The sequence below is a fragment of the Cetorhinus maximus genome, unplaced genomic scaffold (genome assembly GCF_964194155.1).
Source record: "Cetorhinus maximus unplaced genomic scaffold, sCetMax3.hap1.1 HAP1_SCAFFOLD_897, whole genome shotgun sequence".
Lineage (NCBI taxonomy): Eukaryota > Metazoa > Chordata > Chondrichthyes > Lamniformes > Cetorhinidae > Cetorhinus > Cetorhinus maximus.
In genome coordinates, this window is record NW_027596839.1 from 83921 (window position 1) to 111086 (window position 27166).

Below are 27166 nucleotides of genomic sequence, written 5' to 3' on the forward strand. Positions count from 1 at the left end.
AGCAGAAATACCATTACCAAGCTGACAAGATTATGAAGCTCAATTTATTTGAAGATTATAGGGAAGAGAATCAGCAGAGGTGAACAGATGAAATACGGACAACATCCAATAGCACATCAAAATTTCAAGTATGCTAGCTGGGTTCAGCGATTACCACCAGGTCAGACGGTCCCCTTTTCTATGTAGTGAGACTGCTACGCACTTTCCGCCAAAATAAGACTGGCGTTAAAAACCATTTTACAAAGACTCGGTGTCAGGTCAAATACTGATCGTTTATTTCAGGGTACTACAAGGAAGGGTGGCTATATTACAGCCACATTCACGTTTAAACTAGAGGGTAATTCCATGTCAGACAGAGAGCTCAACCATCACAGAACAGTTACCAGTAACACAAAACCAAAAAGATTTTATTTTCTTTGTGGGTGGGGGTGGGGGTGGGGGGGAGGTGAAGGGAAGCAACATACAGAACTTCAAAAAAAAAATGCAAAACAGTCACAGATCATCTTGGGAAATGAAAAAAAAAAAATCAATTTTTGCAGCTTTTTTTTAGAAAAAGAGAACCATCAATATTTAGGTATATAGATAGCATTTTCCCCCGGTGTCCTCCGCGCTATATCCCGACGGTGAGTGTAATCCGCACAACGTACGACCCGAGTTTGTGTGTATACCAGGGGGAACCGCGGTTCTTGTCAACGGGTATTACCAAACCTGTGAAAGGAAGCACATCACAGACTGTTCAAAGACACGCCGTTCGCCACAGGAGGAGCACCTACACAACTCGTGAAGCGAGCAGCTCGGGCAACATTCACTGCCACTTTTAACACACTGCCCGTTAGGTTTTTTTTAAATATAAAAAGTATGAGACCTGGAAGGGTGGGGTGGGGGGAGGGGTGGGTGGGAAGAGAGGAGAGGGGGTAGAGGGATGATAGAAAAATCACTGAAAATTTTTAAAAAATTTCACTCCTTGCCTGTCCTGACTCCCTCTGGTTGCTCAGTTTCTGGAGTGTGCCACTTCAGCATGGTACAGAGGAGTCAGGCAGAATAGTCACCCGGGACTGGTCAGCATCTACAGGCTGGGGATGGGATGGAGGAGGGGTTCAGGGGTGGGACCTTTTGGGGTCGGAGGTGAGTTTACAGCAATGTCTGGCGGTTATCAAGATTAGGGAGGGGAAAAAACCCAGCCGGGGTTCCTGCTTCTGATCACTCAGCCAGCAACCACTGCTGGGGACTCATGTCTGGTGAAGACACGATTAAATCTGACTGAATAAACAGCGAGCAGGTTCAATGGTCAGGTTCATGGACAACTGAGGATGCCTTTTGTTACCTCCAGGAACGCCTGTAACCAACACTTTCCTGGCCAGCATCCCACCCTCCGTAAACTCGAACTGTACCATTTCTCTCCTAATGTGCACCAAGCCTTTTTCACCCGTGCTCGCTAATCTACGTTGCTCCCATTCCGGCAATGACTCCGTAATAAAATTCTTGTTCTTACGCCCTAATCCTTCCAGGGCCTCACCCCTTTCCATTTCTGTAATCTCTTCCAGTCCTATGACCTTCAAGATCTCTGTGCTCCTCCAATTCAGGCCTACTGCGCATTCCAGATTTCCATCACCCGACCATTGCTGATCGTGCTTTCATTAGCCTTGACTCTAAACTCTGGAATTCCCGCTCTCCTATTCTCCTTGGCACCTGGCTCTCTGGCCAAGCTTTAGGCCACCTGTACTAATAACTCCATATGCAACGCCCCGTTAAGTTTTGATTGACGCTTGCTCCTATTGAACGCCACGGGAAGCTTTACTGCGTTACAGGAACTACACAAATGCAAGATTTTGTGGAACTGCACCCAAACGGGAACACCCGTCTCCCGGAGCTGACAAGGCGGCAGCCTCCCACTGGAGTCCTCCTTAGATCGCGATCAGATTTCATACACACGTCACCACGCAGCAGTCAGTTTAATTTCTGTTTTCGGTGGAGTGGCTAACATTCTGGCTCCGTGCACACTCTGCACTTCCGTCTCTCTCCCTCTCTCTCCCTCTCGAGCCTCAGCCGATGGCGAAAATGGCGACTGGGAAGGGACAAGAGCAGGCAGTTAAATTGGCGGCCGGGTTCTCAGCGCGCCCTGGGATATCTTCCCTCTGCTTGGCGCCTCTCTGCCACATTAGGCCCGAGACCCTGGGGAGGTAGGGGCAGCGGGGTTGTAGGGGGTGGGGAGGGGAAGCGTGCGTGTGCCCGCGCGCTCGCGTACGTACGCGTGTGTCGAGAGATCACGCACTTGACCCGCGCCGCGTCGCTCCGCGCTGCCGACACCCGCTGAACGGAAAAATAAAAGGAAAAGGGTCACTCGGGAAGGGCGCCTATTGGAACCGCATCCCAGTGAGAATTGGGTGAGGTCGGGGAGGGGGTGGTTTAATGGGAGGAGGCAGATTGGGGGTGGGGGGGCGGGGGGGGGGTGGGTAGGGGTGGGTTAAAAAAAAAGTGGAACAGTTCCAACAGAAACAAAAAGAAAAAAAAACCGGACAAGAGAAACAGTTGGTGCGCCAGTTACCACAAAATGCAACCTGAAGCTAGTCTGAGAGAGTTGCTACTTTCCACTGGCTCCGATGGTGGGAACAGGAGCTGGGTTTCCAACAGGCACAAAACTGTTAAAGAGGAGGGGAGACGACACAGCATTTCAGTTCATTCAACAAACCTACAATCCCCGCGAGCTTCAAAGTGGCTTTTTTTTTAAAAAAACATACAAAATCTTTTAGCAAGACTGTCAGACATCAAATGTCTCGACGCTTGTTATTCGCCGTCGGTACCACTGGCAAAAGCGTTCTCTGCACTCGATGCGACCGGCTTTGTTAACACTCATGCAGATCGCTTGCTCCTGGTCTCTGCTTCCATCGATGCCTTTTCCCTCCTGCCGCATCACTGAGCGGGGAGAAAGGACTAGGACTCTTCGATGCTTTCCAAATGTTTTTGGTGACAGTGTGCCTCGAGATCAGCAGCGAATGTTTATTGGTTTAGGATTAGTACTAGAGGCACAAAGGACGGGGGTAACCGGTGGGTGGGTCAAGGGGTGGTGGTGGTGTGTGGGAAGCTTAGAAGTGTTCTTTTCCCCTCCCACATAAAGGGCTATCAGGGCATGGAAATACATTTGAGGCAAATGGGCATTGAAAACAGGTAAACTGGACCATTTAAAGAAGGAATGCCTACAATCTTAGCCAGGAACACAACATGTCTCTCTTTCACAGGTGGCGAAGAAATGAACGGGGCTGAGAACAAAAAAAATAAATAAACCTGGCACCGGGAACGGGCTAGCTTTCCGCTATGAAAAGGTACATGTAACGGCACCACTCATTTTAGTTTTATTAGCTCCGGCAGTATACAGAGTAGGTGGACAAGGACGCTGGCGCACAAAATTTTAAATGCTTTTAATGTAAAAAATAAATTGAAAAGAACTGTGTTCCTTTGGTGTGTGAAAACGTGCTGCCTGGTGCCGTATGCAGCCCTACAGAAGGGGGGAGGACTTGCAGGTTCAAAACAAGGCCTGCATTGTCGTAGAAGCAGTTAGTTTCAGCTGTTCTGGGATTGAGAGGGTGAGGAGAAAGAGATGGGTTGCGGGAACGGAGATATAAGAGTGTGCAGGTCGGATATGGGACTGAGCTAGTCAGTGATGGCCCCCGTGGTCAAAGAGCCTACCAAAAAACTCCTCGTCCAGGCTGATGCTATGTAAAATGAGTCAGGTAAGTACTGGAAAGGTGCCTGTAGACATGCAATCATACAGGACTGAGTACCTTCAGGAGAAAAGAAAAACATTAGGGGCAAGAAACATCAGAGCGCCAACTACACATACACAGAGTGGTGTAATTTTCTGGTTCGTTTAAAGGTATACACACGAACGGACACACAACTAATCCAAACTGAAACACACAAGGAGGCAGAACAAACATAACTGCAAGCCAGCAGAATAGAGCATGGTAAAGTTTTGAAAAGTCGGCACAACAATGATTGGTCAAAGTGACCATTCACACGTAATCAGCCGGCACTTGGACATCTTAACATTCAGATCCATGGGCGAGTTCCGATCACAGCCAGCTGACTCCTGCCGCACTGTAGTACAGGAGAGTTCAGCCTGGTTTTCAGCGGCTGCAGGGAAACCGGATGCTCGCGGCGAAAGGTCAGAGCGGATCAACCAGGTCAGAGCTACAGCTGGTGGACGGCCAAGACTCCAAGTAAAGGGATGCCCCTGCTGGTCCTGCGTCACATTCACACAAACTGGTAGTTGCTGCTCAGCTGCTTTTCATCTTACCTGCACTCACCTAATTCCCGTTTATCAGCAGAGCTGTAGCTGACGTGATGAAGATAAACGCCTTAAAAGTTTCAATTTAAGGTAATTGGAGGGGAAAAAAAACTTGGAGAGTGGAATGAGAATTTTGTTTTTAAATGCATTTTCAAAAGGGAACTGGACCAATAGTTGGAAGGGGAAGGAGTAGGGGGGGTGGGGCAAATCGGAACAGTTTTTGCGAAGAGCCAGCACAGACACGATGGGCTGAGTCATCTCTCTCTCTCTGCTGAGAAATTCCAAAGTGATACCAATCACTTTCCTCATTCTTCTTATAAAACCTGGTCAGACTGTACAGGATTTGGAGAAGATTTGACAAGGCAGCCACAAGTAGGATGTTTTCCCCCAGCTGGAGTCTACAACACCGGGGCATGGTGTCAGAATAAAGGGTTGGCTAAGTGGGACCAAGGTGAGGAGAAATTTCTTCAGTCAAGAGTGTCGTGAATCTTTGAATTCTCCACCCGAGAGCTGTGGACGTTCAGTCATCGAGTATATTCGAGACTGTTACTTGGGAACTGAGGAATAAGGGGATAATGCAGGAAGGTAGTGTTTGAGTTGCAAGATCTACCATGATCTTATCGAATGGTGGGAACAGGGTCAAGGTACCACAGGGTCTATTCCTGCTCCTATTTCTTATGTCACGATGGAGAAATTCCCCTCTTTTGCTGGGTAGCAGTAGCTCACATTGGACAGTGGTGACGGAGGGAAAGTTCCCTGTAACAGGGATGGATGCTGTGGTACAATGACTCCAGATATGCAGATAAAGGGCAAGTGACACACCTGTGATAAGCAACCGTGCGTCCAGAGCGGATAGCTGGGGGTGGAAGGCGAGAAAAAAAAGGGGGGAGCGGAACTAACCCAAGTATTGTCAGGACATGCATGGAACTAAATACTACAGCCACCTCCACACACTGGAGCTGCAAATGAAACCAACACATACGCAGGAAATACACAGCAGCCAAGCCAGCAATCTGAAATAAGGAAAAGACGGGTTTGTTTGCAGTGAAATCTTGAATATGGGACTGAGATCCTGGGTCACAGTGAGAACCTGTCTCTCTCTTTCAAAAGGTGGCAACTGAGCTGATGTGCACTCCCAGCATTTTCAGCCTCTGCCCCAAGAAAGACGCAGGCATCTTTCTCCCACCCCAGCAGCAGCCGGAGACGCTGCATTCAAACCAGCTGGAGATGGGTGGCACGCTGCTCAGCGTAGACAGAGAAGTTCCCCCCTGCCCCCCCGCGACGCAGACACAGGCCATGTAGCCGACGGACCGCAAACACAGCGACAAAAGCCGGTCTTTTCTTAAGACGGAAGGCATCAACCTACCGAGCAGGCCGCAAATTTACCCCGGGGAAGAAATCTGAACCGAAGCCAGGCCGATGGGAGGTGCCGTGTGTACGGGCACGTTGTCAAAGGAAGAGCACGATCCAACAGTGTAGATGTGTGTTTTGGGCAGTGATGGGGGGAGTCTTCCACCCCTCCACCTCCTGCTCGCCCTCTCCTCTCCCTCCTAGTCAGGTAGGCAGCGGAAGGAAAAGACCCATTTGTGCATGGAGAGGACCTGAGGATGAGAAAGCAGGCACCAACACCGCGCGAGCTACGATTCTCAACAACAGAAGCAGTTCAGAAACAAGGAAAATAAAAAAAAAACACGCGCGCACAAACAGGAATAGCGATCCAAGAACTCGCTCAGAAGCACGGCACCACCACCTCTCGGAGCTGGAACCTTACGGAAAAGAAAAGGCAGAACCAATTCATGGAATCTATAAGCCACCCAATTACAATTCCAATGCAAGACTGCAGAAAGTGCAGCCGATTTATATCAATGTTTAAAGGGCCCAGATGTGTCTCACTCACCTTTTGGCTAATAAGCAGAGTACTGCGTGTGTTCCGCATAGGCCTCGCTCCCCGTACCTGTAGCGGAATAGGCGGCACTGTTGCTCATGGTATGTCCGTAGTCGTACGCGTAGCCTGCGCTGTAGTCACCGGTGCCGTAGTTTCCACTGGCGTAGTCGGCTGTCGTGGTGGCAGTGGCATAGTTGCCGGCAGCGTAGTTGGCGTTGGCATAGTCTTGGGCGGCGTATCTGGCAGCAGCAGCGGCGTAGTCACTGGCAGAATACTCAGCGGTGGAGGCGGCCGCGCCGTAGTCAGAGTTGGTGGCGGCCGCAGCAGCAGCAGCAGCAGCATACTCCGTAGCAGCTGTGGCATAGTCGGTGATCGTTGATGCTGTTGGTCGTCGGAGGGGGCTCCGGTCCCGCGCATAATAGGTCGGGGGTTGGCTTATGGAGCTCTGGCTGTACGCCTCCAATGCTTTGGGCATGCGCTCCCTCATGGAAGAGCCATAGCCAGCCAGTGGGGTGCCCCAGCGGTCAGGGTACGGAGTGCCCACCGCTCCGTAGGCCCCAGCCCGGTACTTCTCGTAGTAATCGACATAGCGACTGTCGTAAAAGGGCTGCTCCCCGTACCGGTGGTGCATGGCATAGGGGTCAAGGTAGTCGTGGGCGAATCCAATGCCCATCTCCTGCCGGTCTGTTGGGCATTCTTTGGACCAATGGCCGTCTTTGCCGCACCGGAAGCAGGTGTTCTTCTCGCCCATCCCAGGCTGTATTCGCAGCCGGCTCTTGGACAGTTCAACGTGAATCCGTTTGCCTTTAATAAAAGAAAAAAAAACCAGATTCAATAGAATGTTCTTAGTTAACTACCAGACACAGATTTTTCTTTCCAAGTGAGATGCTGTGATTTGAAATGCGCTACCTGAAACGATGGTGGAAGCAGATTCAGTGTTAAACTTTCTGGGGGTAAAAAGGGAGCGGGGGTAAATAACTGAAAGGAAATAAAAATCAACAGCGAAAGGGACCAAGAGCCGGCACAGACATGATGCACCAAATGGCCTCTTTCAGTGCTGTATGAGCCTGTAAAGAAGAGGAAAGTCAAGGTACCCAAGCTTCTCCCAATCTGAGACCAAGCTTAATACTGGGAAAAACACATCACTGTCCAGCAAACCTGCTTCGAATGATGTGTGGCCAGACACTAATGGTGATGCTTACCACAGCCGATTAGCCTGCCAACACTCAAGCTTGTGTATGAGAGTCTGGGGGATGGCTGGTGCCTGATAAACCATTTGCCAGGCGAAACAGTTCGATTGCCAGGCTTAATCAGGTAGCAACGTAAAGGGGAAATAAGCCGACATGACCCAGTAATCATAATGTTGCAAGACATGCTGCTATGTACTCCAATCTCCCCACTGTCATTGGACTAGTAATTCAGAGGCCCAGGCAGGGACGTGTGTTCAAATCCCACCTCGGCAACTAATGGAATTTAAATTCAATTAATTGAAAAAAAGCTGGAATTAAAAGCTAGTCTCCACCATTGAGACTATCTGGTTCTCTAGTGTCCTTTAGGGAAGGAAATCTACTATCCTTATCTGACTCCAGACCCACAGCAATGAGATTGACTCTACCCTCTGAAATGGCCTAGCAGGGCACTCAGTTCAAGGGGAATTAGGGATGGGCAACAAACGCTGGCCTTGCCAGTGTCACCGACATCCCACCACTCCCATGAACTACGTTCTGTATGGGTCAGCCGTGCATCAGTGGCTGCAACTTGCAGCCTGGCTCTCGATATTCAAGCAGAAAATGTAAGCCCAGTGCAGCACTGCACTGCCAGAGATGCTGTCCTTTAGCGGAGATTTTAGAGGGAGGCCCTGCCTTAAAAGATCTCATGGCACTATTTCAAAGAAGAGCATGAGATTTCTCCCTTTTGTCTTATCACCTCGACAGACAGCTCCTCTGGTCATCATCCCATTCCCAATTCTTTTTATACAGAGCAAAAAAAGACTTTGTTGAAACATTTCGCTTTGCACCCATCAGGACACTTTGCAAGAAAATGCCAATGTCAGGGGGAGCAGCGTATTGTATTTATACAATATGAGAAGAGTGCTGATTGGTTGGCAAGTGGACTCCAATTGGTTGAGATGCTGCCATGGAGAATGCACCAGTCAATGGTGACTGACAGTTAATTGCCAAGCATTGTTTGAAATTTAAACCAGGCAGCTCGACTCCGATTGGTCAAGACATTGTCCTGGGGAATAAACCAGCGAATGGCCGTCACTTATTTTGTTTAGCAGAAACCGGTGCAACGCGTGTACATGTTCTTTGTCTGCAAAAAAACAGAGCCCTGTGTATTAATATATGTAGCTTCCAGCACACGCAAATGCACCGCACTGTGAGCCCGACTGACCATCTTAAATTGGCTGTCAGCGTAATTCTTAGTGCACTGAGGATTATTTAACGGATGTTGTCCAATTGCAAATCACATCTAATGCTAACGCTCTTTTGAGTTTTGCAAGCATAGGCTGGTTGGGTAAGGTCCTTGCCTATTGTGAACAATATATTAATACACAGGGTCCTGTTCTTTGCAGACAGAAAGAACATGTACACACATTACACCTGCTTCAGCTAAGCAAAGTAAGTGACAACCATCCACTGATGCATTCTCCATGGCAACGTCTCTAACAACCTGAGTCCGCTTGCCAACCAATCAACACTCTTTTCATACAGTATAAATATACTGTTCCCCTGGACATTGATATTTTCTTGTGAATTATCCTGATGAGTACAAAAGGAAAAGCTTAGATCAAAGTCTCTTTTTTTTTAAGCAATACTCAAGTTCTCTACTACCAAACGACGATCTTTTTATACAGTTCCAATCAATCTCTCTCTCTCAACCCAAGTTTGACAAGGCCCCATCTATAGCTATACCGCTGGGTGTTTTTAGTTAGACTGGACAAAGCAGGTGCATATCCGTGTGTCTGTCAATGACCCATATTCAAATCCCAGGTACAGTACAGGAGATGGTGGTGCAGCAAGCAATGGGGGGTAGGTTGGATGTAAGAGGGCATACAGAGAAGGAGAAGAGAGAATGTTACAGGTACTCTTGAGCTACAATGAAAAACAGTCACACTCATAGGTGGTCAGATCAACTTGTATTTAGAGTTGTGTACCTGTAATATCTGATAAAGAGCTGGACAACAGCATAATTCAGGGGGCAACAATACAACCAGGACATGTGTGTCTTCCACACATTTTCCTTTAACCCAGGGAAACTGAGCAAACATGGCAAGAGGCTAGAGGTGAATTGTTTAGCTGTTTTGTTACACCAAGTGAATATACAGAGCAATGGTAATGGTCAGATGCAAAGCGTCTTCACATAATACAACAACGCTGTGATTCTACACTCCCAGGAGGCTGTCCGACTTATTCATGCTGAAGCACCTTCCTGAATTCTAAATCTTTAGCCTTGTAACTATCTGCTTGCAATCTGACTTGACTGCCCATGTCTGTTATTTTTTAAAAAACCGTGTTACTTGTCCTAAAGGAGCAGAAACTTCACCCACACAATAGGTGTTAGGCCCGATCACCAAGGCAATCTAACACATTTCTTATTGGGAGGGGAACAAGATTAAATCTCACACATTAGCATTTTAAACACCCATCATCTCAGCATGCACCAGAGAATGTTTGACGTGAAATGTAAATGTTGTAAATATAACCCGTAACGGCAAGTGTAGTGAGGCAACTCATGTACTGTATTGAAAGAAACTGATCTGTATTGTCCTTTATGCAAGGTCAAATTCCAAATTTACAGAATGCTGCTGGAAAAACTCAGCAGATCTGGCAACATCTGTGGAGAGAAACACAGCTAATGTTTCGAGTCCAACATGACTCTTCTCCAGAACTGAGGAGTCTAGTCTGAAGAGGAATTAAGAGTCTGATATAAAGGCCTCTGCATTAAATGGGAGATATTTTTGATGATTTCTGTTTTGTATTGAGCTTCAGGGGCGATTTTTATTGTCACACCCATGCTGATAACCTGTTCCACAAGCTCATACTAAAGAAATAAATGTCTTTTCCTTTGGCCTTAACTTTAAACTGGTGTCCTCAACCTTCCTGCATTCAAATTCCATATTCATAATTTTAAATATCTCTATCAACCCACACAACACCCACCACCCCTCTTCCTTCCCACCACACCCTTCCATTGTCCTGTTCTTCACCAGACAATTAAAATTCCCACGGTGGACAAAAGGGGAGATGATGGCGTAGTGATAACGTCACTAGATTAGTGATCCAGAGGCCCAGGCTAATGCTCTGGGGACAAGAGTTCAAATCCCACCATGGCTGCTTCAATTAAATTCTACTAATAAAATCTGAAATTGAAAGCTAGCGCCTCAGTAACAGTGATCATGAAGCTATCACTGATTGCTGTAAAAACCTCTGGTTCACTAATGTCCTCTCATGGAGGAAAGGAAGGAAATCTGCCATCCTTTCCTGTGGGTCTGGAGTCAAGTGTAGGCCGATCAGGTATGTGGCTGACTCTTAACTGCCCTCTGAGATGGCCTAGCAAGCCACTCAGTTCAAGGGCAATTAGGGATGGGCAACAAATGCTGGTCTTGGCAGCAACATCTACATCCCATAAAAGAGCAAAGGGAAAAAAAACAATGCTTCCTAGTGATCCCACACTCAAGTTCAGGAGTCAGCAGCTTTGCACCTCTTTTCCAATTTTCTATTCCTTTGCTGCACCAAACATGCAGATACAAGCTTACCAAGGCCAGATATAATGTAAGGAACACCTCTTAAGACACGTCACACTCAGAGATCAGCATCCTGACATTTTATCTGCTTTTCCCCCTTACAATGAACCATCAATCTAAAATCTCCAGATTTTTCCTGTCATTATCTCAAGTACATTTGTTAGAGAGTCAACATTCTTGTGTGTTTTTTTTTAAAAATGACTTCATTCAGGCACAGGTTGAACTCCAACTACCCATTTCAGTCCAACGCCCACCAACTTGGTCTCATTTGGTCACCCTCTTGCCTCAAATCAGAAGGTCGTGGGTTCTCTCCAGGACTCGAGCACAAAAGTCTAGGCAGATACTCCCAGTGCCATACGGCGGGGAGTGCTGTATTTTGGATGAGCTGTTAAACTGAGGCCCAGTCTGCCTACTTGGGACTTGGGTCGATGTAAAAGATCCCATGGTACTATTTTGAAGAGGACCAGGGGACAGAGATTTGCATTTATATTGCACCTTTCACAAGGTCTCCTGGCCAATATTCATTCCTTTATCAATATCACCAAAAAAAAAGACCGCAGTTTGTGGGAGCTCGTTGTACACAAACTGGCAGCTGTGCTTCTTACAGTAAAACAGTGACCACATTTTGAAGGTCTGTCACTGGCTGTAAAGTGCTTTGGGGCATCTGATGGTTGGTTGGGAAAGGTGCTATATAAATGCAAATCTCTCTCCCTTTTCACATTTTTATCCCTAAAAGTTACAATTGTGCACAACATTTCTGTCCCCAAGTCATTTGTAATAATCCAAGCTAAATTGTGACACCCCCATCTTTCCGATACCCACTATTGCGCATTACTGCGAATGTTTTCTAAAATCAGTTTAAGCCAAACGATGGGCAATAATCAGACTGCACCCCTGCCCCACCCCAATATCTATTAAAACCATGTTGAAACTACCAGTTGCTTCACATGGAAGCCTTACAGTTAGCAATCTCTTAATAGAGAATATTAAGGTGAGTGACTGAAGTGTACAAGTATTCAATTTATCAAAAGAGATAAATCCTGAATATTACTTCAACGTGGGGAAAGACCAGGGATCATAAACAATCAACAAAAAAAAAATTAGCTACCAGAAATAGGATATTCACTAAACAATTTAGACAGTCAGAATAGTCAAGATACCATCAATTAGAGCATCCAGGATAATTGCACGCTACTCAGAATATCAAAATACAAAACGAGGTGAGCTTTGGGACCTTTTCCCATTCTTAGAAAGAGACCTGGAACCAATGTCCCTTCTAAACTTATTTTTCTGGAATAGATGGACGATTTGTTTAATTGCGCAGGGGCCTTTTAAATGTTTTTGCGACCTTGTGCATGCACATACCCAGACAACAGAGACAGACAGATAAAAATCAACCATTCTGTCTTAAACCCAGTGAAAGGACAGTGTCTGACCCACTGTATTAGTCGCCAAGAAGCACCAGTATTAAAATCCCCAACAAAGGGAGACTGGGTACGCCAATCTCTGGCCTCCACGTGCCATCAACAAGGACAGCCAAGGTGCCTGTCCTCTACATCAGCTGCAAGACTGAGCACCTCAGCAGCTGTTAATCCCAATAGCTTGGAGCAACTACCCTACATTAATTTCACCTTTGAACTCTGTGCCATCCAGCCCCTTGATGGCCGCCATGGCGTCTTCCCCCCTCTCCATGTGCACAAACGCGTAATCTTTGATGATGTCGCACTCAAGGACTGTCCCATACTCTTCGAACTTGGCCTGCAGCTCCTGGCTGGTGCAGTTGGAGCTCACTTTACCCACATGGAGTTTGGTGGAGGACTTGGTCATGCTCTTGCTGGCTTCCACATTGATAGCGACCCCATGCAATTTGTAGTGATGCAGGTTCTCAATCGCCTCCTTTGCTGCTTCCTTGTTGTCCATATGCACAAATCCATAGTTCTGTTTTTTAAAAAAAGCACATTTAACTTACATCAACAGTCAGTCATGAAATTAAAACAATACTTAAAAACTACAGTAAAAGAGAATGTTGGGGCCATGCAGCTTTCCAACACATAACCAAGCTAGAGGTCAGGACTCCCGTTTCAGTGCCTGTTGTGTTTCTTTATTATTGTTTAGACATTCACGAGATGTGGGCATCACTGGCAAGGCCAGGATTCATTGCCCACCCCTAGGTGCCCTTGAGAAAATGGCGGTGAGCCACTACTGCCACGTGGGCACTTGTGCGCTCACACTGCGTTTGGGGAAGGAGTTCAGGATTTTGATTCGGCAACAGTAAAGGAACAGCAATGTAATTCCAAGTCAGGGTATCATATTCTCGGGGGCTTCACAGGTTAAATACTGGAAACAAAAGGGTCATTCGGACTCGAAACGTTAACTGTGCTCCTCTCCGCAGATGCTGCCAGACCTGCTGAGTTTTTCCAAGTATTTTTGTTTGTGTTTTGGATTTCCAGCATCCACAGTTTTTTGCTTTTAAATACTGGAAAGATGTTTCCCCTCATGAGAGAATCTAGAACTGGGGCGACAGTTTCAAAATAAGGGGTCGCCCATTTAAGGCTGAGATAAGGAGGAATTTCTTCTCTCAGAGAGTCATTAGTCTTTGGAATTCTCTTCCCCAACAAGCAGTAGAGGCTGGGTCATTGAATATATTCAAGGCTGAGTTAAGACAAATTTTTGATTGACAATGGAGTTAAGGGTTATTGGAGGCAGACAGGAATCAGATCAGCCATGATTTTACTGAATTCACAGCAGGCTCAATGGCCTACTCCTGCTCCTGTGATCTTGTAAATTAGCTCGTCACACAGCCAGGCAAGTCAATAACAACCTCAGGGTGAAGGTCGTGTGTTCAAGTCCCACGCCAAAGACTTGAGGCTGACGTGCCCAGTGCAGTACTGAGGCAATGGTGCACTGTCAGAGCTACCGTCTTTGAGGTCCCATCCATCCTCTCAAGCGAACGCAAATAATCCCATGGCACTATTTCAAAGAGATTGGGAGTTCTTTCAGAGTCCTGGCTAGTATTTATCCCTCAGTCAACATCATTAAAAAAATTCTGGTCAGTATCTCATTGCTCTTTGTGGGGGCTCACTGTGTGCAAATTGGCTGCCACATTTGTTACATTACTTTTTGTGATGTATCCACTGTTATATTCAGTGAATGAAAAGTGTTTTGGTAACCCCAGCAACCATGAAAGTCACCGTACAGGTACTTTACTCCATGAGAAAACATTTCCTTGCAATATGGTACCCTACCACAAAGATCAGGAAGATGGAATCACAGAATGGTTAAGAGCACAGAAAGGGACCATTTGGCCCCTTGAGTTAATGCCAGCTTCTTGCAAGAGCATTTTAGCTAGTCCCACTATCATACCCTTTCCCCATAGACTGCAAATTTCTCTCCTTGGGTAATTATCCAAAACCCTTTTGAAAGTAATGACTGAATTTGCCTCCATCACACACTCAGATAGTACATTCTAGATCCTAACACTCAATGCATATAAGTTTTTCTTCACGTCGCCTTTGGTTCTTTCACCACTTTAAATCTGTGCCCTCTGGTTCTCAATCCTTCTGCCAATGGGAGCAGTTTCTCCCGAAGTATTCTGCCCAGATCCCTCATGACTTTGGCACCTTTATCAAATCTCCTCTTCTCTTAAGGAGGACCATCCCAACCTCTCCAATCTAATCTAACTGACGTCCCTCATCTCTGCAATCATTCTCATAAATCATTTCCGCAACCATCTCTAAAGTCTTCGCACTCTTGCTGTTGTGTGGCGAGCAGAATTAGCCCCAATATTCCAGTTGAGGCCAAACTGGAGTTTTATACAGGTTCGACATAACTTCCTTGCTTTCAGAGTCCATTCCAGTCAGTATTAGTGCCCGATTGGGTGCTACGTTAGCCAGTGACAGCCAGCACATGGGATTGGTTCAGCCTCAGGAAGCTCCATCGCGAAAAAAAGACACCGGCTCCCACCCCTAGCACAGAGACCCCACTAGTGAAAAATCCCTGTGACGAAGGAAGTAGGTTCGAATCTCCCCGAGGGCAGACACCACCACTGGAAAACGTTTGTGGGGAAAGGGCGGAGCAGGCAGGGGCAGGAAGAGTTAATGGGGGACTGGGGGGGAATGAGGAGGAGGGGGAACAACAAGGGGAGGGGAACAACGAGAGGGAGACGATGTGGGGGGGCGCGAGAGGGGGACAGGGCGGGGGGGGTGGTGTGTGGGAGAGGGGCAGGGTTGGGGGGGGGGGCGTGAGAGGGGGACATGGTGGGGGGAAGGGACGGAGGAGAGGGGGCCAGGGTGGGTGTGGGGGGGTAGATTATTGACAAGGACGGGGGAGAGACGAGGGCGAGGAGAGACCTGGAGGGGGGGGGGGGGGGGGGGGGGGGGGGGGGGGGGGAAAGAGACGTGGGGGGGGGGGGGGGGGGGGGGAAGAGAGAGAGAAAAGAGAGAGACAGACGGTGGGGGAGAGAGAGAGAGAGAAGGGGGGGCGGGCGGGGAGAGAGAGAGAGAAGGGGGGGCGGGGGGGGAGAGAGAGAGAGAGAGAAGGGGGGGCGGGGGGGGAGAGAGAGAGAGAAGGGGGGGCGGGGGGGGAGAGAGAGAGAGAGAGAAGGGGGGGCGGGGGGGGGAGAGAGAGAGAGAAGGGGGGGCGGGGGGGGAGAGAGAGAGAGAAGGGGGGGCGGGGGGGGAGAGAGAGAGAGAGAGAAGGGGGGGCGGGGGGGAGAGAGAGAGAGAGAGAAGGGGGGGGCGGGGGGGAGAGAGAGAGAGAGAGAAGGGGGGGCGGGCGGGGAGAGAGAGAGAGAAGGGGGGGCGGGTGGGGAGAGAGAGAGAGAAGGGGGGGCGGGCGGGGAGAGAGAGAGAGAAGGGGGGGCGGGCGGGGAGAGAGAGAGAGAAGGGGGGGCGGGCGGGGAGAGAGAGAGAGAAGGGGGGGCGGGCGGGGAGAGAGAGAGAGAAGGGGGGGCGGGCGGGGAGAGAGAGAGAGAAGGGGGGGCGGGCGGGGAGAGAGAGAGAGAAGGGGGGGCGGGCGGGGAGAGAGAGAGAGAAGGGGGGGCGGGCGGGGAGAGAGAGAGAGAAGGGGGGGCGGGCGGGGAGAGAGAGAGAGAAGGGGGGGCGGGCGGGGAGAGAGAGAGAGAAGGGGGGGCGGGCGGGGAGAGAGAGAGAGAAGGGGGGGCGGGCGGGGAGAGAGAGAGAGAAGGGGGGGCGGGCGGGGGGAGAGAGAGAGAAGGGGGGGCGGGCGGGGGGAGAGAGAGAGAAGGGGGGTGGGCGGGGAGAGAGAGAGAGAAGGGGGGCAGGCGGGGAGCGAGGGAGAGGGAGAGAGAGAGAGAGAAGGGGGGCAGGCGGGGAGCGAGGGAGAGGGAGAGAGAGAGAGAGAAGGGGGGGCGGGCGGGGAGCGAGTGAGAGGGAGAGAGAGAGAGAGAAGGGGGGCGGGCGGGGAGAGAGAGAGAGAGAAGGGGGGCGGGCGGGGAGAGAGGGAGAGAGAGAGAGAGAGAAGGGGGGCGGGCGGGGAGAGGGGGAGAGAGAGAGAGAGAAGGGGGGCGGGCGGGGAGAGAGAGAGAGAGAAGGGGGGCGGGCGGGGAGAGAGGGAGAGGGAGAGAGAGAGAGAGAAGGGGGGCGGGCGGGGAGAGAGAGAGAAGGGGGGCGGGCGGGGAGAGAGAGAGAAGGGGGGCGGGCGGGGAGAGAGAGAGAAGGGGGGCGGGCGGGGAGAGAGAGAGAAGGGGGGCGGGCGGGGAGAGAGAGAGAAGGGGGGCGGGCGGGGAGAGAGAGAGAAGGGGGGCGGGCGGGGAGAGAGAGAGAAGGGGGGCGGGCGGGGAGAGAGAGAGAAGGGGGGCGGGCGGGGAGAGAGAGAGAAGGGGGGCGGGCGGGGAGAGAGAGAGAAGGGGGGCGGGCGGGGAGAGAGAGAGAAGGGGGGCGGGCGGGGAGAGAGAGAGAAGGGGGGCGGGCGGGGAGAGAGAGAGAAGGGGGGCGGGCGGGGAGAGAGAGAGAAGGGGGGCGGGCGGGGAGAGAGAGAGAAGGGGGGCGGGCGGGGAGAGAGAGAGAAGGGGGGCGGGCGGGGAGAGAGAGAGAAGGGGGGCGGGCGGGGAGAGAGAGAGAAGGGGGGCGGGCGGGGAGAGAGAGAGAAGGGGGGCGGGCGGGGAGAGAGAGAGAAGGGGGGCGGGCGGGGAGAGAGAGAGAAGGGGGGCGGGCGGGGAGAGAGAGAGAAGGGGGGTGGGCGGGGAGAGAGAGAGAAGGGGGGTGGGCGGGGAGAGAGAGAGAAGGGGGGTGGGCGGGGAGAGAGAGAGAAGGGGGGTGGGCGGGGAGAGAGAGAGAAGGGGGGTGGGCGGGGAGAGAGAGAGAAGGGGGGTGGGCGGGGAGAGAGAGAGAAGGGGGTGGGCGGGGAGAGAGAGAGAAGGGGGGTGGGCGGGGAGAGAGAGAGAAGGGGGGTGGGCGGGGAGAGAGAGAGAAGGGGGGTGGGCGGGGAGAGAGAGAGAAGGGGGGTGGGCGGGGAGAGAGAGAGAGAGAGAAGGGGGGTGGGCGGGAGAGAGAGAGAGAGAGAGAGAGAGAAGGGGGGTGGGCGGGGAGAGGGAGAGAGAGAGAAGGGGGGTGGGCGGGGAGAGGGAGAGAGAGAGAAGGGGGGTGGGCGGGGAGAGGGAGAGAGAGAGAGAGAGAAGGGGGGTGGGCGGGGAGAGGGAGAGAGAGAGAGAAGGGGGGTGGGCGGGGAGAGGGAGAGAGAGAGAGAGAAGGGGGCGGGCGGGGAGAGAGAGAGAGAGAGAGAGAAGGGGGCGGGCGGGGAGAGGGAGAGAGAAGGGGGCGGGCGGGGAGAGGGAGAGAGAAGGGGGCGGGCGGGGAGAGGGAGAGAGAAGGGGGATGGAGACGGGGGGGGGGGAGAGATGGAGACGGGGGGGGGGGAGAGATGGAGACGTGGGGGGGGGGGGAGAGATGGAGACGTGGGGGGGGGGGGGGGAGAGATGGAGACGTGGGGGGGGGGGGGGAGAGATGGAGACGTGGGGGGGGGGGGGGAGAGATGGAGACGTGGGGGGGGGGGGGAGAGATGGAGACGTGGGGGGGGGGGGGGAGAGAGATGGAGACGTGGGGGGGGGGGGGGGGGAAGAGATGGAGACGTGGGGGGGGGGGGGGGGGGGGGGAGAGAGATGGAGACGTGGGGGGGGGGGGGGGGAGAGACGACGGAGACAGAGGGGACGGGACGGCGGGCAGAGACGGGGGTGGGGGGGGGTGGGAGGAGACGGACAGAGACGGGGGGGGGGGGGGGGGGGGGGGCGGACAGAGACCGGGGGGGGGGGGGGGGGGAGAGACGGACAGAGACCGGGGGGGGGACCGACGGACAGAGACGGGGACGGTGGTGGGACGGACGGGGACGGGCAGAGACCCGGGGGGGGGGGGGGGGGGGGAAGAGAGAGACGGGGGGGTGGCGGGAAGAGGAGACGGGACGAGAGAGTGAAGCCCTCCATAGTCAAAGAGCAATAAACAGGACTCACTGGCATGTGAGGAAAGGTCAAGGCTCTCGCATGACGTCACCGGGGTAAGAGGGCGGGTGGGATAGCTTCCCCCCTCCCCTCCCATCCCAGTAACAACCTTGCCCGTTTCTAACAGACGCTTTTTTTTTCTCAATCAAAATTTATCCTTTGCTGGGATGTGTCTGGCGAGGCCGGCATTCGCTGGCCATCCCGATGTGGCTTTGCTGCTTCCTAAGGGCAGTCCAGAGGCGACCACCTTGTCTGGTGGAGTCACATGTCGAGCTGCCCCAGCCGGCCCGGGCTGACCGGACCCGACCAGACCAGGGAAAGGACAGCAGATTCCCTTCGCCGGGAAGGACACTGGTGAACCCCACCGGGGTGTGTGTGTGTGTTTTTGTTTCTAAAAACGATAGATCTCCATGAGACCAGCTTTTCAAATTCCAGGTTTTATTATTAATTGAAATCGTTCATCCGAATTACACCAGCTGCTGCCCCGGTGGGATTTGAACCCCCCCCTCCCCGGAGTTTTAGCCTCCGGATGACCAGTCCCAGGGACATTACCATCACCCCCCCCCCGCCCCCCTCACCTTGATCAGGTCGCACTCGCTCACTTCGCCGTACTTCTCGAACAGAGCCCGAATCTCCTCGGCGGTTGTCGGCCGCGGCAGGTTGCCCACGAAGATTTTAACCATTTTCTTTCGAATTCCCCCAAACGCAGAGAAGAAAAAAAAAATAAAGCTTAGAAACGGAGAGGCTGTATTTCGGCCGAGTCGAAGGGCAGGCCAGACGGGGATGAGACTCGCTCCCTCGCTGCGACACAAAATGGCGGCGGCGAAAAGAGGCCGCGGGAGGAGAGCGAGCGGGGCCGACCCGCCTTAAATCCCATTGGGCAGCCGCCCCGGAGCGCTCGACGCCGATTGGCCAGTGCTCACATCAGTCAGGGCTCCGCTCCGCCCTCCCCGTGATTGAGCGGTGATAGGCCGTGGGGGTGTTCTCTCCTGCTATCAATCAGCCGCTGGTAGCGCCGCCCACAACCCCGCCTCCATTGCCGCCTGGTCAATGTCTGGGTGCCATTAACGTTTGTGCAGCAGCAGAGATGTGCATTGCCATGGTGCCCAATTCTGAAACGTTAATTCATCTTGTTCTTCCCATGTGTGATCTACTAAGCCTTTTTGCAGCATTTTTGGTTTTTTTAAGCATAAAACACCCCCATAAACATGAATAGATGACTGTGCTGGTTTAGAGCGCCGCCATCTTTAGTACTGGCAAGACAACCTCCGTAACACGTGCGGTTGAGGAAAATTAGATTTAATGTAAAGAACAAATAAAATCTACATAAAAGCAAAATACTGCGGATGCTTGCGAGCTGATATCGAATCTGCACATATACAATGCAATGCATATGTGCATATGCAGTGCACATCAGAAAAAAAAATGCTCCTTGTATTTATCACTTTTGCTTCTTTTGTCAATTATTTTAAATCTGTGCCCTCTTGTCCTTGATCCTTTGAGGAGTGGGAACAGCTCCCTACCTACCTTTTCTGACTCCTCATAATTTTGAATAACCTCTATCAAATCTCTCAATCTTCTCTTCCAATGAAAACAGTCCCAACTTCTCCAGTCTATCATCACAGGAGGAGGCCATTCGGCCCATCTTGTCTGCACAGGCTCTCCAAGTGAGCATTATGACCTAGTGCCATTGCCCTGCCTTTTCCCCATATCCCTGCACATTGTTTCTATTCAAATAATCATCTAAAGCCCTCTTGAATGCCTCGATTGAGCCTGCCTCCACCAGTGCATTCCAGACCCAAACACTCGTGGTGTGAAAAATATTTTTCTTCACAACTGAAGTTCCTCATTCCTGGAACCCATTCTCATGAATCTTTTCTGCACTCTCTCCAATATGCCTTTGCATCTTTCTGAAAGTGCAGTGCCCAGAACTGGACACAATGCTCCAGCTGAGGCCAAACCAGTGTCCCATACAAGTTCAACATGTAGTTAATTACTTTTGCAGTGGAGTAGAGTTTTGGCAGTGTGTTGGGGCACAGATACTCTGCTTCAAATTTGTTGTTCAGTAGGTGGGTAACAACTTTTTTTTTCAAGTATAATCAATCCTTTTTTTTCAACCTCCGGACCGATTTTTTGCACCAGAAGAGCAATGTTGCCTAAGTCAGTTACGCAGTGAGCATGTGCTAGCTCGCTCTGAAAGCATCAAGAGCTATCACAGTGTGCACCCGCACTCTGTAGACTTGGTGTACGTACTCTATGATTACTGAAATTAAGGGAAAATTTAAAGATAAATAAATGCATAAATTAGTAAACTTTCTTCCATACATACACATTTTATACTGTTTGCATTTACATTTTTATAAATATATTTCCCCACAAAAATGTAAAGGTTGTCTGTGTCTTGCAGCTCTCGAATGTATAAAGATTTTCATACATGCCTCAAAGGTTCAGAAAGCTTGGCCACCCCTGGTATAGGCAGAGCTAAGCCATCCCACAACCAACAATCAGATCAAAGCACTGCAGTCCTGCCACATCCATTCATGAATGGAGGTGGACAATTAAACAACTGAAGGGAGGAAGAGGCTCCAAAATCACCCCCCATCCTCAGTGCTAGGGGAGCCCAGCACATCAGTGCTCAGCCAGAAGTTCCGAGTGGATGATCCATCTCGGCCACCTCCTGAGGTCTCCAGCGTCACAGGTTCTAGCCTTCAGAAAATTCGATTCACTTCATGTGATATCAAAAAAAGGCTGACCACACTTGATACAGCAAAGACAATACGCACCCTGACAATGTCCCGGCTATAGCACTGAAGACTTGTGCTCCAAATCTAGCCATCATCCTAGCCAAGTAGTTCCAGTACAGCTACGACACTGGCATTTGCCTGATAATGTAGAAAATTGTCCAGGTCTCTCCTGTCCATAAAAAGCAGCACAAAATCAATATGGCCGATCATCAAAGTGATGGAAGGTGCCATTAACAGTGCTATCAAGTGGCACTTACATAGCAATTATTACATAGCAATAATCTGCTCACCAGTGTTCAGGTTAGGTTCTGTGGCCCCCCAAAAAAAGCATATTAACTAAATGGTGAGAGAATGCAGAGCTCTGAGAATCAGAGGGATCTGGGTGTCCTAGTGTATGAATCACAAAAGGCTGGTATGCAGGTAAAGCAGGTAATTAGGAAAACTAATAGAATGTTATTGTTTATTGTGAGGGGAATTGATAACAAAAGTAGGGAGGTTATGCTTCAGTTGTAAAGGGCACTGGTGAGACCACATCTGGAGTACTGTGTACGGTATTGATCCCCTTATTTAAGATGTTAATGCATTAAAAGCAGTTCAGAGAAGGTTTACTGGACTAATACCAGGAATGGTTGGGTTGTCTTATGAGGAAAGGTTGGACAGATTAGGCTTGTATCCACTGGAATTTAGAAGAGTAAGAGGTGACTTGATTGAAACCTTTAAGATCCTGAGGGCTCTTGATAAGGTGGGTGTGGAAAGATTTTTCCTTTTGTGGGAGAATCTAGAACTAGGAGTCACAGTTTAAAAATAAGGGGTCGCTCATTTAAGACAGAGATGAGGAGAAGTGAGAGGGTCGTGAGTCTTTGGAACTCTCTTCCTCAAAAGGCAGTGGAAGCAGGGTCTCTGAATATTTTTAAGGCAGAGCTAGATAGATTCTTGATTAACAAGGGGATGGAAGGTTATCGGGGGGTAGGCAGGAATGTGGGGTTGAGGTGACAATCAGATCAGCCGTGATCTTATTGAATGGTGGAGCAGGCTTGAAGGGCCAAGTGGCCTATTCCTGCTTCTAGCTCGTGCGTTTGTATGTATGTATGTATGAATCCCTACCTCATTATAGCCTTATTCCAAACATGGACAAAGGTGAGGTAAGAGTGACTGCCCTTGACACCAAGGCAGTATTTGTCCAAGTGTGGCTTCAAGGAGCCCTAGCAAATGAAATTCACTGGGAATCAGGGGGGGAAAACTCTCCCCTTGTTGGAGTCATATCTAGCACAAAGGAAGATGGTTGTGGTTGTTGGAGGTCTATCATTTCAGATAAAAGCAAAATACTGCGGATGCTGGAAATCTGAAACAAAAACAAAAATAGCTGGAAAAACTCAGCAGGTCTGACAGCATCTGCGGAGAGGAACACAGTCAATGTTCTGATGAAGAGTCATACGGACTTAAGGTTGACTGTGTTCCTCTCTGCAGATGCTGTCAGACCTGCTGAGTTTTTCCAGCTATTTTTGTTTTTGTCTATCATTTCAGTCCCAGGACATCACTGTAGTAGTTCCTCAGGGTGGTGCCCTAGGCCCAACCATCTTCAGCTGATTTATCAATGACCTTCCTTCCATCATAAGGTCAGAAGTGGGATGTTTGCTGATGATTGCACAGCTTTAAGTAAAATTTGCAACTTCTAACATACAGAAGCAGTCCACGCTTATGTGCATCAAGACGTGGATAACATTCAGGCTTGGGCTAATAAGTGTCAAGTAACATTTGCATTACACAAGTGTCAGGCAATAACCATCTCCAACAAGAGAAAATCTAACCATTCCCCCCTTGACAGTCAACAGCATTACCAACGCTGAATTCCCCACCATCAACATCCTAACTGAAGCAACCATATAAATACAATGGCTACAAGGGCAGGTGAGAGGCTGGGAATTCTCCGGTGAGTAACTCACCTCCTCACTCTCCAAAGCCTGTCCACCATCTACAAGATAAAAGCCAGGAGAACGATAGAATACCTTGCACTTTCCTGGATGAGTGTGGCTCCATCAACACTCAGGAAACTTGACACCATCAAGGACAAGCAACCCGCTTAATCAGTATCCTATCCATCACCTTAAACATTCACTCCCTCCACCACATTCACTCCCTCCCTCCACTCAATGCACAGTGGCAGCAGTGTGTACGATCTAGAAGATGCACTGCAGCAACTCATCAATGCTCCTTCAAAAGCACCTTTCAAACCCATTACCTTTATCATCTATAAAGACAAGGGCAGCAGACACATGGAAACACCACCATCTGCAATTTCCCCTCCAAGCCACATGCCATCCTGACTTGGAACTATATCACCGTTCCTTCACTGTCGCTGGGTCAAAATCCTGGAACTCCTTTCCGAACAGCACTCTGGGTATACCTACATCACATGGACTGCAGCGGTTCAAGAAGTCCTAGATGGTGTCCAGCTTCCTAAGTGTTGTTGGAGCTCCACTCTGCACAAGTGGAGAGTATTCCCAGCAATATGCATATCAGTCTATGATGCTGACATAATTAAAGCGGAAGAAGCAGTATTGGACACAATACTCCAGCTGAGGCTCAACCTAAAAAAAAGTGAAATACTGCAGCTGCAGAAATGCTTGAAGCATGTCAGCCAGTCAGGCAGCTTCTGTGGACACAGAAAGGTCACTGACCTTTCGTCAGAAGTGGTGACACTTAAGAGATGTAACAGTTTTTAAGCAAGTACAGAGTCATAGGTGAGGGGAGTGAAAAACAGAAGGTCTGGGATGAGGTGGAAGACAGGAATGATTAAACAACAGAAGGGAGATTAGCATAACATAAAATGAGGAGGTAATGGAAAAAGTAATGAAACTAAAGATGTATGTGATTAACTTTAAATGACGGAACCATTCACAAAGTTTGAGCATAATTACTTTGCTTTTGCACTCCATGCCGCTATTTATAAAGCAAAGAATCCCAGGTGCTTTGTTACTAGCTTTATAAACTTGTCAGGATGAATGCAACTCCTGTGGCGCCCAAGTTGTGGGCCAGGTCTTGGGCCTAGGACCTGTCGGACCAGAGGACAGTGCACTACCGAGTGAGCTACTTGAGCTGCATCAGAAAAGTAGAGGCTTCATCATAATGCAATTGCTTCATGATAACATAACTGCAACTGCTTCAAGTTGGAGATCTTGAAACAGACATCTTTAAAATCCAGGCCTGGGTCAAGCAAGGCTGTGTGATAGCCCCCATACTATTAACAATCTACCTGACAGTGGCTATTCACCTCATCAAAGATCAACTGCCCTCTGGTGTCAGTATTCAATGCCAAGTAGATGGAAAACTCAGTTACCCCCGTGCCAAAACTAAACTGACCACCATGGATTCCATGAACTGCAGCTTGTGGATGACTGCAGTGTTGCTGCTCACATGCACCAGGTTCGCAAGCTACTCTCGATCTCTTCAATTCTGCATACAAGAAACTCAGCCTGTCCTTGAATGTTGTCAAAACAAAACTTATATACCACCTCACACCTGGTCAGCCAAATATTCCACCTCCCATACATGTTGAAGGGGAGACTCTTGAATGTGTTGAGCACTACCCATGCCTTGGCAGTCACCTCTCTCTAAAGGCCGCTATTGACAAGGAGATCCAATACCGGATCAGCTGCACCAGCTCAGCCTTTTACAAGGGAAATTACGTGGGAACGAAAGCAGAGCTGGCAAAAGTGGACTGGGAAATGAGGCTGAGGGATAGGTCAATAGAGATACAGTGGTGGGCATTTAAAGGGATGTTTCAGAATACACAGAATAGGTACATTCCAACGAGGAAGAAAAATTCCAAACGGAGGACCCATCATCCGTGGTTAACTAAATAAATTAAAGATAGCATCAAACTTAAAGAAAAAACACTTAAATGTGCAAAGATGGGTGGTAGGTCAGAAGATTGGACAGAATATAAAGAACAGTGAAGAATGGCAAAAAGGTTATTAAGGAAGGAAAATTAGAGTATGAGAGAAAGCTAGCTAGAAATACAAAGACAGATAGTAAGAGGGTGGGGACAAAGGAGGGATTGACAAAGACGTCAAAAAGGATAGAAAATAGGATTTTATCCCCTTCCTTCTACATTCATTTTGATTTTTTATCCACTTATTTTATTTTTATTTTCATCCGTAGTTTTACCCCTGGTTTTTATCCCATTTTCTATCCTTTTTTCCCCCCACTATCGCCCCCTCCCCCAACCCCATCCCCTACAGGGCCATCTGTCACTTGTTCCATGTTGTTCTTTCACTCAATGCTATCCTTGTTCTGCTATAATCACACTCTGCTTTCTTACCTTTATGCCATTATTAGCACTTTTTTTTTAGCACTAACTGCTACCATTAACAATCTCTTTGTCCTTTAGTTCATGACATCTTTGTCAATCCTTCCTTTGCCCCCACCTATCACTGGCCTTCTATCCAGCTCCACCTGCCCCACCCCCCCTAAACAGTATAAATTTCATCACATTCCCACTCCTCTCCAGCTCTGAAGAAGGGTCATATGGACTTGAAACATTGACTTTGTTTTTCTCTCTCCATAGATGCTGTCAGACCTGCTGAGTTTTTCCAGCATTTTCTGTTTTTGTTGCAGGAAACTATGGGCCAGTTAGCCTAACATCTGTCAAAGGGAAAATGTTAGATTTTATTACTAAAGATAGTATATCAGGGCACTCAGAAAAATTCAACGCAATCAGGCAGAGTCAACATGGTTTTGTAAAAGGGAAATCAGGTTTAACCAATTTATTGGAGTTCTTTGAAGTAGTCACATGTGCTGTGGATAAAGGGGAACTGGTAGATGTATTGTACTTAGATTTCCAGAAGGCATTTGATAAGGTGCCTCATCAAAGTTTATTGCAGAAAATAAAGTTCATAGTGTAGGGGGGTAACATATTGGCATGGATAGATTTTTTCTAACAAGAACAGAGGGTAGCCATAAGTGGGTCTTTTCCTGGTTGCGGGATGTAACGAGTGGTGTGCCACAGGGGTCAGTGCTGGGGCCTCAACCGTTTACAATTCATATAAATGACTTGGATGAAAGGACTCGATGTATCATTGCTAAATTTGCTGATGATACAAAGATAGATTGGAAAGTAAGTGGTGAAGAGGACTTAAGAAGGCTACAAAGTGACATAGATAGGTTAAGTGAGTGGGCAAAGATCTGGCAAATGGAGTATAATGTGGGCAAATGTGAAATTGTCCATTTTGGCAGGAAGAATAAAAAAGAGGCATATTATCTAAATGGTGAGAGATTGCAGAGCTCTGACATTCAGAGAGATCTGGGTGTCTTAGTGCATGAATTGCAAAAGGCTAGTATGCAGGTACAGCAAGTAATTAGGAAAGCTAATAGAATGTGATCATTTATTGTGAGGGGAATTGAATACAAAAGTAGGGAGGTTATGCTTCAGTTGTACAGGGCACTGGTGAGACCACATCTGGAGTACTGTGTACAGTATTGTTCTCCTTATTTAAGGAAGGATGTAAATGCATTAGAATCAGTTTAGAGAAGGTTTACTAAACTAATACCAGGAATGGGCAGGTTATCTTATGAGGAAAGGTTGGACAGACAAGGCTTGTATTCGTTGGCGTTTAGAAGAGTAAGAGGCGACTTGATGAAAACATACAAGATCCTGAGGGGTCTTGACAAGGTCAATGTGGAAAGGATGTTTCCTCTTGTGGGACAATCTACAACTAGGGATCACTGTTTAAAAATAAGAGGTCGCTCATTTAAGACAGAGGTGAGAAGAAATTCTTTTTTGAAGGGGTAGGGAGTCTTTGGAACTCCCTTCATAAAAAGACAATGGAAGCAGCGTCTTTGAATGTTTTCAAGGCCGAGGTAGATAGATTCTTGATAAACAAGGGGTGAGGGGTTACCAGAGGCAGGCAGGAGGTTACAGTCAGATCAGCCAGGATTTTGTTGAATGGCAGAGCAGGCTCGAAGGGCTGAGTGGCCTACTCCTGCTCCTGGTTCATATGTTCTTAAACTACAACAGTGAGTGTTTGACAACAAAGACCTCTGCAAGTCAACAACA

The 27166-nt window shown here is 49.2% G+C and overlaps 1 protein-coding gene across 7 annotated transcripts; it reads right to left on the bottom strand.

Moving 5' to 3' along the window:
- Positions 1 to 253: 253 nt before the first annotated feature.
- On the bottom strand, positions 254 to 19198 carry LOC144675040 (RNA-binding protein 4B-like). 7 transcript variants are annotated; one of them, XR_013574736.1, is made up of 5 exons: positions 18946 to 19198; positions 12549 to 12855; positions 6183 to 6974; positions 2559 to 2639; positions 254 to 2065 (listed from the first exon to the last, which is right to left on the bottom strand). XR_013574736.1 is itself a non-coding variant. In XM_078536101.1 (4 exons), the coding sequence occupies exons 1-3, from the start codon at positions 19048 to 19050 to the stop codon at positions 6190 to 6192; spliced, it is 1197 nt and encodes a 398-aa protein (XP_078392227.1). In that variant the 5' UTR covers positions 19051 to 19198; the 3' UTR covers positions 254 to 2065; positions 6183 to 6189. The 7 variants fall into 7 exon arrangements, 3 of the variants coding, with proteins under 3 accessions (XP_078392227.1, XP_078392226.1, XP_078392229.1); XR_013574734.1 differs by having other exon boundaries at positions 2546 to 2639; XR_013574735.1 differs by having other exon boundaries at positions 2546 to 2639; positions 5652 to 6974.
- Between the last annotated feature and the right edge of the window lie 7968 nt (positions 19199 to 27166).

Excerpts from the sequence above, each read along its gene's own strand:
- LOC144675040 (XM_078536101.1), bottom strand. The coding sequence starts at position 19,050 with ATGGTTAAAATCTTCGTGGGCAACCTGCCGCGGCCGACAACCGCCGAG. Across the intron at positions 12,856-18,945 it reads GCGAGTGCGACCTGATCAAG|AACTATGGATTTGTGCATAT; the intron begins GTGAGGGGGGCG and ends TTTAAAAAACAG. Across the intron at positions 6,975-12,548 it reads GGATGGCACAGAGTTCAAAG|GCAAACGGATTCACGTTGAA; the intron begins GTGAAATTAATG and ends CTTTTATTAAAG.